This window comes from Myodes glareolus, chromosome 19 (assembly GCF_982192425.1).
Source record: "Myodes glareolus chromosome 19, mMyoGla1.1, whole genome shotgun sequence".
Taxonomy (NCBI): Eukaryota; Metazoa; Chordata; class Mammalia; order Rodentia; family Cricetidae; genus Myodes; species Myodes glareolus.
The window spans coordinates 47,034,122-47,044,604 of record NC_142044.1 but is presented as its reverse complement, the minus strand read 5'-3'; the positions used below and the strand labels follow the sequence as shown (position 1 = coordinate 47,044,604).

Here is a 10,483-nt window from a genome sequence, read left to right as displayed (position 1 = left end):
CCAGTTCTCAGACAGGTCTCCGTTCTCTGTGAGTCCTGTAGTGTTAGCCACTGAATGAAGCCTGTACCTTCAGGGATGTGGAATGTTCTCCACAGACTCCTGTGTTTAAAAACTCAGCCTTTAAACGATTTGTTTAAAACAAATGGTTGTGACAATGTTCTGGAAGTTTCTGTAAACTTTAGGAGAGGAAGTGGGCCACTCAAGGGTGGACTGTGAGGCTCACAGCCTGACCTAACTTCCTATCTCGATTCTACTTCCTAGTCTCCCATGAGAAGAAGGTCCCACAATGTAACCCTTTCTTTTATACCATGTTGGACAGGCACTGGGGTCACCACACAGTTTGGGACAGCCCCATGCAGGCCTGGAGGGGCAGACAGCAGGTATCTGAGGTGGGTTTTTGTCCCCAGCATCCATCCCCTTCTGCCTGCAGCAGGAGCGTGAAGGCAACTGGCATACAGCTCTCTCTGTGATCATTGTTAACTGTGGATGGTCTGGATTCCAGCCGGAAGCCCGTGACCCAGGCCTGGCCATTCGGTATGTCCTCTGGCCACAGTGATTGGTCTAGGGTGAGCACGTGACCTGAGCTTGTGCAATACAGATAACATATCCAACTTTTTGCTGGTGACTTTGCTGCGCTGCATTTGATAATGCTCAGGGTCCCTTCCACAACCCCGAGGAGGACAGTCTATCTGAGGCCCCAGATCTGGAACCCTCTGGCAGACTGGCTGCCCAATGGCAGCTCCTCTTGTGTGGAGTGCCTACCATGCTCCTCTTCCCACTGTGGCCAACTAACTTGGCAGTGGACATGCTTCTCCACGGGGCCCCGAGCATTGCTGCCCATGACCTCGAAGACCATCTTCCTACAGTGCCTCTGCCCAAGGCACCATGTGCCTGCCCCGTTCCACCTGCTGGAGGATAGGAGGAATTGATCAGACAGCTAAGTCTCCCCAGATGAAAGCCAACCCAGCAGGGGCATGTGGGAGTCCCCCAAGGACTCTTGAACTGTCAGGTAACCCATGGATTGTGGCCAACCTACAGTGTGAGTCACTAGGTCAGATGGCCTGTCACATAGAGACTCCTCTGGGCCCCTCGCCTACACATTCATATTCCCTTTAGGTCACATTGCACAATAGTTCAAAACAGCCACCCACCCTCACACATGTATTTCATTTCAGCCATAGGCCAGAACCGTGATGGACCCAACAATCAGAACCACAAAATTCTCACTAAAAAGTTCTGGGTTCATTTAATTCCTGTGTCTTCTTATAGACAATAAGTTCATAGGACAAACAGGGACACAGATGCAACACAGGTTGCAAGGCGGCATCTCCAACTTGAGGTGTCTCCCGCCAGTCAGGGGACGCGGAGGCGTGGCAAGTATGGTGAGGCCCGGGGCGTGCCTGTTGGCGTGAATCTTTTGGTGACAGGAGCAGCCTGCTCTACTTCCACAGTGTTCTGTGTGTGCTCCCCGGGGGCCTCCTGGGTGCTGAAGACTTTGTCATAGTACTCAATCAGCAGCTCCGTGAACAGGTTCAGAGGCACCAGGGCGCTCAGGGAAGCCACCCCCTGAGACGGCCAGATCAAATTCAGCCCGAACACACACGCCAGGTTTGAGCTGGTCATCTTGTTTGAAATGCTCTCCTGAGATACCTGAAAGAGGCCGCAGAGGAAACCAAGAAGTGAATCCCCAGGCATCAGCAGCCTAGATTCTGTCCTCGCCCCAAAGAAGTAGGTGTGGTAGGGAAAGTTCTCAATGGTTCCGTCCTCACCCCGAGGAGCTAGTGTGGTGGAAAGAGCTCTGGAGGCGGAGGGAGTGGGCTGGGGAGACGGCTCAATTTGTCTCGCCAAGTGCTTGCCACCCCAGACAATTTGGACCCCCGAATAAGCTAGTGCACTCCGGTAATCCCAGTCCTGGGGAGGCAGGGACAGGTGGATCCCTGGGGCTCACTGGCCAGCCAGCCCAGCCTACTTGGTGAAGTCCAGGCCAGGGAGAGACCCTGTCTCGAAAAACACCAATGGAGCCAGTGTTACCAATGGCTCAGTTGGTAACAACTTTTGTAGAGCCTGGCAATCTGAGTTTAATCCCTGGGACTGACATAGATGTCTGAGAGAACCTGCTGCTCCCTTCTAACTGTCTCCCAACCCCCATGTGATATGTGCAAGCTGTAGCCTATGTACACATGTGTGTGCGCGCGCACACGCGCACGTGCACACACACACACACACACACACACACACAAATAAATAATAAACAAAAGAGTTCTGGAATGGAGGCCCCAGGTAATGTCAAAATCCTATGTGGCCACTTTCCCCCTTGAGGCCTCGGTTTCTCAGTTTTTCCATCTGAAAGGGTCTGGCCTTGGTGCTGTGATGACCCTCTGAACCCCCCTCCCACCACATTCTGACTTCCAGGATCTCATGAATGCCCCATCAACTCTCCTTCCACTTTGCAGTCTCAGGGAGGGTGGGACCCAGCACTATAGGTCTTAGCCAGGTACACTCTGACTTCCGTGATATGGTTTAATGAATTGAACTCAGGCTTGTGGGTGCGGTGGTGAAAACCAAGTGCTTTCTACCTGGGGGCGGGGGGGGGATTCCCATTGGCCACCTGGATAAGCAGGATTCAGTACTCCCCATTTTGTAGATGAGGAAGCCAAGCCCAGAGGGCACAGAAGACCTGCCTCTGAGCCCTGATGTAGGAGCAACAGAACAAAGACCAGCCCACACCAGTGCCTGAGGAAGCCTAAGAAATCTGCTCTCCATAGAGGGTCTGAGCACATCCTCGCTTGGGTGAAAAGTTACCAGGCAACAGCCAGAGAGACAGAATTGCTTGTCGTGGATGTGTGATAGGGTGGTGGGCAGGTAGGGAGGTGGCTCAGTAGCTGAAGATCTTGCCACGGAACCTGAGTTCAACTCCCAGCACCCACACCCACACACAAAAAGTGTGGCAGCCTTTGCCTCCAATTCATGCCCTGGGGTGTGGGAATATAAGACAGGACTATCTATCCCTGGATCGCACTGGCCAGCTAATAACTGGCTGAATAAATGAGCTTTAGGTAAGAGTCCATCTCAAAACACAAGGTGACGGAGGAAGACCTCTAACATTGACCTTTGTCCTCCGCACGTACATTCACACATATTCATGCACGCACACAGGCATGAACATGAATATATACCATACACACAAAGCCAAGAATGTGACATCATATGACACACTGCCTCCTCTGTCCCTCTTGACTCCCATCCCTGGACATCACATCAGACTGTCAAGCTTCTCAGAGGAGCTTGGCTGGACCTTGAGTGACATCCTTTGGTGGTTAGAGTGGAGTCGGCATTACTTTGAACCTGGGAAAAACAGAGCGGGTCTATGCTGACGTGAGGCCCTGGGCTCTCTCATCCTGAGAGACTGGGCTTCCTCATCCTGGGAGGCAGCTAACTCCACTTACCTCATGCAGGAAGCCCATGAGGTAGCGGAGGACAGTGTAGTTGTGCTCCGGGAGGCTCTGCAGGATCAGGCGGCAGTGGGTCACACGCAGGCTGCTCTCCACACCTGCAATGGCATGAGGCTGCTGGCCCGGGAGGTATAGTCCTAAGACCAGCCTGGCTGTGTAACTCGCTAACACCCGACTACTTCTGCCAGGCTCCTTCCTCCTCTGTATAATAGCTACAGAAATGACTGATCGCTGATCGCTGGGAAGCAGGGCACTGTGTCACTCTGCAAACAGGAAAAGGTTAGACCAGGGCCAGCAATTTACACAGAGACTGCAGCCCACATCTGGCCCAGCATGTTTCTTTGTCAATAAAGGCTTTATTTATTCTCTCTACCTCCCAAGTGTTGGCATGAGAGGCGTGTACCACCATGCCAGCGATCAGCAATGTTTTACTTGAACACAACGTGGCTGTGTGTTGTCACATTGCCTGGGGCTGCTTGTAGCTTTCAGCGAAGCGGCCAGCAGCTGCCATGGAGGCTGTGTGGCTGGGAAGGCTGAAACATTTACTCTCTGGCCTCCTCTAGAATAAATGCACCTTCCTATGAGTCTTAGTAAACAGATCATCACCACTCTGTGCTGTTCTTGGGGAAAGCCCCACATTCGGGGGTAGAGACAGGGGGCTGGATCTAATTGTTTTCACACATAGACCCTCAGTTCCCACCATTGCCCTCCATTTGAGTTTTGTTTTGAGACAAAGCCAGGCTGGCTTCAAACTTGTCATATAGCAGAGGATACCCTTGAACTCCCTGTCCTCCTACCTCCATTTCCCAAGAGCTAGGATTACAGGCGTATTCCTAGTTTATCTAGTGTTAGCGATGAAAGCCAAGTGCTCTACCAACCAATCTACATCATCAGAACCTCAACCCACAGACGTGTGCACAACCCTGTTCCTGAGCCCCCAGCCTCTGACACACCACTCTCCCTCTGCTAAGCTTGTGCAGTGACTAGGAGACCCTGGAACTGTACAGGACTCAGGATTCCCACCTATGAAAAGCCTGAGGGCTTTCTAATAAAAAAGGGAACCGAGCTGTGGTTGTGTAGTCATCTCGGTGGACGGTGGACGAGGAGTGTCCTTGCCATTCCCATTTCCAGGGAAATGAGTGGCCGCCAGCTCCAGGCTGTGGATGACATGGTCTCAAGCCCCTCTTCAAAGAACGATGGCCGCAGAGAGGATATGGGAGGAACACAAGCCACCTTGGCTATTATGGTGGTCCCCCTTACCCTTCCCGGGGAAGCAGGCAGAGCGGTAGAATGTCACAATAATGACTCTGTGACAGCAGTCAGCTGAGCGTATTCTTACTTGTTCTGAGCCAAGGGTGACCTTGAGGTCCCGATCCTCCTGCCTCTGCCTTCCAGGGGAGGAGTTACATCTACACAGCATGGTGCCTACTTTATTTGGCACTGGGGTGGGATCTGGCGCTTCCTGCATGCAGGGTGAGAGCTCTGCTCCCTGAGCTGTATCCCTAACCCTTGCTGTGCTTTCAATCCTCAGAAGAGCCCCAGTGAATGCAGATGAGGGGAGTGAGAGCAGCGGGGCTGCATGACTCCCCCAGGTCACACAATGGTGACAGACAGTCAGCTCTGGACAGGGGCGACGACTCCCCTGACTCCTGGGCCACCAGTGTTCTCCTTGTTCTGGAGACTACGGCCGTCAGGAAGCTTCCATAGGGCTCCCAGGAAGGGCCCGCATACTTTACTTGAAGGAGAATTGTTGCCACCTGAGTAGGGCCACCAGGCAAGCTAGGGTCACTCTCCCCAACCCCAAGGACAATATGACCTACTCGATGTCAGCAACAGCCTACAGCCTCACTGAATAGAGGGGTGGCCCCAAGTTCCCCTCTGCTGATCCACAGGGCGGGGCAGAAATGAGGCCAAGGTTGGGCAAACGCTGCCTCAGCCAAGACAGAGGCCGGAGTTGGCTCAGGTACATACTGGTGATCCCGAGAATCTGCTCATAAGCTTGGAAGGTCAGCAGTGGCTGGGGCAGCTCTCGCAGGAAGGTCTTCAGGATCACGGCTGGGACATGCATGTCTCCGTAGTCATCAAAGTTTACCGGCTTCCCTGAACACAGGAGGGCACAGCTGAACAGCTCACTCAGCCCGCGGCTTGCGAGCTGGAGGGGGAGGTCGCAGCCGTATGTCCCAGGGAGGCCTCCGTCCCCACCTGGATATGGGGTTGCTGCTCCCCACCAGCTTCCCCCTTCCTGCTCCTGCCTCCCTCTTCTAGGGTGCCCATGGGGCCAGCCATTGGTTCCCTCCAGGTAAGGTTTGACTCTGCATGGAGATTGAAGCTCCAAGGTCAGGGCCTTGGCTCTGGGGCTACACACAGGACCAGGCTGATGTCTAATGCCCAGCGTTTGATGGATGAATGTGCAATCACGGGAACATAGAGGGCTCAAAGCGGGGATAGGGGGCAAGTGTTTCTGGGAGCAAGATATAGCTACTTGCTTAGTGATATTTTGGGGGCACCCCCAGCTCAGATGCCAGTTCCCTGCTTGCAGGGTCAGGGCTGCCTATGGAAAGCTATAACGTGATTCCCCTACCTTGAAGAGTTAGTTCAAACCATGTGACCATGTGGTGTCAGTGGAGAAGGTACACAGGCAATAAGGGCTGGGGCAGCGCCTTGCCTAGCAGGCTGGTGTCTGGACACAGGATCCCCTTGCTCTACAATGGGATGGTGGTTGGAGCTCCCAGGCAGCAGCCTTGCCCAGACCTGTCTCTAGGGTTAGGTGGGGTATGAAATTACCGGGAACTGGGGAGTGGCAGTCGAGAATCAAGCAGGAGGGAGGGGTCTGGGGCATCACCTTGATCGTACAGTCGCTGCACCTGGCGGACAGTCTGGGCGCTGGCCGATCTCCGGAACAGACCCTCCGTGCGCAGCCCTGCAGGAAGAAGAGATTGGACATCTCAGTTCCCAGAACTCTGGCCTGCCTGAGATTCTGCGAATCCCCCGTCTGCGGCATCAACCTCCCATGGCCACGGGTCAGGCTTTTCCAGTCACCCGATGTCCCACCTAAAGGTCCTCTCTCCCTAAGAGAAAGGAGTGCAGAAACACACAAGCCCGAGCTCCAGTCGCCCTTGCCACCCAGCAGCTTGTGACCCTGATTCTTCACCACCAGTTTCAACATCACCAGGCCCCTGCTGGCTTCACAACCAGGAGAGAAAGTCAGGTCTGAGCCTGCTCTACCTGGGGAACAGCAGCCTAGAACACATGGGGACACTAGACAGCAGCCTAGAGGCTAAAGTCCTTCTGGTTTCTCCTGCATCTCCTTCCTAACTTTCCATCAGACACACGGGGATGCGCACATACCCAAGGTGGCCACTCTGTACATGCAACGCTTCTTTCTGTCTTCAAGCCGTGATCTCAGAAAGCTGTGAGGCCCAAGCCTTCTGAGTCAAAGGGTATACCCAATCCACGGGCCATGGAGCCTGCAGACTCAGGCTCAGCCCAGTCAGTCAATGAAACTACTGCTCACAGGGATGCACACACCCAACAACTCTGTGAGTCAGGCATTGGTATTAACCCCGCTGGACAGACCGGGGGATGGTGGCCCAAATAAAGTAAGCAGCTGGCTCAAGGTCACACAGCAAGCACACAAAAGACAGACAGACAGACAGACAGACACACACACACACACACACACATACACACAGGTATTTAAAGTCAGATCATTTAAGGCCACTGAGCCCACGCATCTCATGCTTGCTCAGGTCTCGGCTCCAGCAGCTTGTAGGGTGTTCAGGATCTGAAACAAAGCCCTTCTGGAAAGGTGCTGTTGAGTGACCAGGCCAGAGCTAGCTCCTTACCTTTCTCCCTCAGGTACGTCACTGTCCACCGCAGCACAGGGGGGATGAGTTCACCTTGATTTTTGTCTTTGAGGCTGAGGAAGAAGAGAGGACTGGCTTATTCCAGACCCTGATGGCAGGCACGGCCAGCAGAAGGCTCTCAGATTCCCCTTTTCAAGAAAATACAGCATCAAAGATTGTCCAGGGAGAGACACAAGCTCAGCCCCACGAAACAGACATGAGAGTCCAAACATTTGGAAAGACAACACAATGCTGTAACTCAATCCAGAATATACTGTGGAGAACCCCGGGGACTGGAGGCTTCCCGGGGGGCTACTTCAAGGTGGAGATTTTGAGGGATGAGTAGGAGCTTGCCAGAGGACAAATGAGTGAAAGAAAAAAAATCATTACAGACAAGAAGACACACAGAGAGACACAAGAAAGTCTGACTGTGACTGTGAGCATGGACCTAGGAGACCAGACTAGGTGTTCATGCAATTTTAAAATGCACTTGCTGGGAATGGTGTCACACACGTTTAATCCCAGCATGTGGGAGGCAGAGGCAGGTGAATGGATCCTGGTCTACATACATAGTGAGTCCAGGACAGCCAAGACTACAGAGAGACTCTGTCTCAAAACAAAACAAAAGTACATAATAAAAACAGAGAACAGAGCGGTGGAGAGTACACAGGAGCCCTGATGCTGCCAGTCAAACCCAGCACTGACCTCACCGAGCCGCTCTTTCCCCTTCTGTTGAGTGAGTGTGGGACGAGGCCTGTCGCCTGGGCTGGCTGTGAGATTAGCAGGGGACACATGAAACATCAGCAAACCTGCTCTGTTCCCATGTGGGCGTTCCTTGGATATTAGGGGTGAACCTATGTGGGGGGGTCCTTGGATATTAGGAGTGAACCTTAAATGCTTGACTTAGTTCAACCATGATGACAGGAGCTGGAGAGATGGCTCAGTGGTTAAGAGCACTGGCTGCTCTTCCAGAGGTACTGAGTTCAATTCCCAGCAACCACATGGTGGCTCACAACTATCTGTAGTAAGATCTGGGGTGCTCTTCTGGCGCACGGGCATACATGGAGGCAGAATGTTGTATACATAATAAAAATAAATAAATAAATCTTTAAAAAGGAAATAATAAGCTTTAAACAAAGCAAAACAAACAAACAAAAAAAAAACATGATGCTCATGTCACAGCAGTGATGGCGGCCACACACCCTGACTCCGTGTATGGTTTGGTTTTACGGAAATCTCTCTTCTCTAAAATCACACATGTAGGACCCTGGAGAGTCATTGAGTAGCCATGAGACTGGCCGGGCCTCCAGAATCATCCAGGAATGAATGGACCCTTCCCAGCCTGTCCCCCATGTCAGCTTCCCCTTTGTCAGCTGTCGGGGAGGAGGTGATGTCCTGGGGGTGGGGAGGAGGGACAGGACAGCGCCTGCTGCAACACTGCTCTCTAGGGAGCCAGATGGCACATGCCAGTCCTTCCCAGAACTGCACTACTGCTAACCAGATCCTTACCCTCCTAAGCCTCAGGATCCCTGGTTCTGGAAAGCAAGGGTACTGGCAGAACCTCTCCAGTAGGGATGTTGTTAAGCAAAAAGCCAATGCTGGTGCTGGTGGCAGAAATCATTCTCATGCCAGGACTGAGTAGTGTCCCCAAGCAGAACACAAATAGCCCATGGCAGAAGGGAACATTTGGACCCAGTAAACTGTGCCGATCATCCGGGTCACACAGCAAAAGATCAAGCTGGCCATCATTCTTGGAGAGTCCTGCTCAGCATGAGACAAGGCTGAGGCACTAAAGACCCCTCTGCCTGGTGCTTTGCTGCACTTTGCTGTTTAAAGCAGATCCTTCGGGGACCCGCAAGTAACTTCGGGACCATCCAACCCCACCTGCTATGGCAGTGGAGAAAGCCCAGGTTCCCGTGGAGAGAGATTTTCCCAGTCTCAGGCCCACTGTCCTGTGGATCTAAGGAGCGGCATTCTACCTCTGCCTATCAGGGCTTACAGCGACTGGAGACCCAACCAGAAGTTGCTGCTACCTACAGAGCATCCCCAGTTCTGAATTTCTGCAAGTACCCCACAGTCCCATGCCATCTCTCGCCCCTCCAGCCCCTACTTGCTGGCCCAGAGAGTGGCTTCCTCCATGGACTCAGAGAGTCAATGGCGAGAATAACAATTACCCACCTAGGAGAGCAGATGGACCCCACTCACTTTCTCCCCAGGCGGCTATGCCCAAGGCAGTGTGGAAATGTCACACCATGTCCCTCCTGAGCACCTCAATGGCACTGGCCAGGACCAGGTCTCTGCAAAGATTCTTGGGCACATTAAACCCATCCCCTGAGCTGAAGTTCCAAGAGGCATGTGCAGAAGCAGTGTGGACACAGAGCAATGTCTGGGAGGATGGGGATACTTTGCTCATAAGCCTTGCTTGTCCCCTGGGAGAAGGGCTTGGTGTCAGTCAGAGCGGGCTTTTTCCTGCTTTTACATGCATTGTGTGTGTTGAATGCATAAACTGGAGTACAGGGTGGGGAGGGAAGAGTCATTGCAATGAAGCTGGTTAGCTGGTTGCAGGCAGAGTGAGCGCCTGGGTCTGTCCCAGAACACTGGCTTTCAGCCCTCCAAGACAGTCAGTGTCTTCTGAGCCTACCCCAGACCTCTGAGATGGTCATTTAGTTCCCAAGATGGGAGGAATGGCTGCAGCTCCCACCACCACAGAGCCCCTTGGCTACAGGGTCAGAGCCAGGGAGGTCCTGGATGCCAAGGTAGCTGGACAGTGCCGACGGGTTGGTGGCAGCTGACTATGCATCACACGTCTTTGTTGGTGATGTAAACGTAAAAGTGTAAATGATGTTAGTGTCACCATTTCACGCCCATTTTTATGGAGAACAAGCTGAAGCTCAGAGAGGTAAATTGTTTTTCTTGAAGTCACACTGCTTAGTGTGGGCTATAGCTAGGGTTGAAATCGGGCTAAGCGATGGCTCAGCAGTTAAATGTGAGCACTCTCCTTCCCAGGGGATCTGAGTTCAGTTCTCAACACCTGTATACATATATGTGTGTGAGTTTGTAGCCCTTGGAGCCTGGAAAATAGTACCAGATATTATATACAAAAACAGATGTGTGTGTGTGTGTGTGTGCGCGCGTGTATACACACATGTGTGTGTTTTAAGATAGGACTTCTCTGCATATCCCTGG

General features: G+C 52.7%; 1 protein-coding gene across 2 annotated transcripts in view; it reads right to left on the bottom strand.

The window, feature by feature from the left end:
• Positions 1 to 1,220: 1,220 nt before the first annotated feature.
• Arhgap8 (Rho GTPase activating protein 8) overlaps positions 1,221 to 10,483 on the bottom strand; it is a 48,084-nt gene continuing 38,821 nt past the window's right edge. For both annotated transcript variants that reach the window (XM_048444961.3, XM_087899138.1), the window contains exons 8-12: positions 7,298 to 7,371; positions 6,295 to 6,372; positions 5,424 to 5,552; positions 3,447 to 3,550; positions 1,221 to 1,650 (exon numbers count right to left, since the gene is read on the bottom strand). In XM_048444961.3, coding sequence (XP_048300918.3) covers positions 1,354 to 1,650; positions 3,447 to 3,550; positions 5,424 to 5,552; positions 6,295 to 6,372; positions 7,298 to 7,371 — 682 coding nt within the window. In that variant the 3' untranslated portion in view covers positions 1,221 to 1,353. The remainder of the gene's footprint in view (positions 1,651 to 3,446; positions 3,551 to 5,423; positions 5,553 to 6,294; positions 6,373 to 7,297; positions 7,372 to 10,483) is intronic.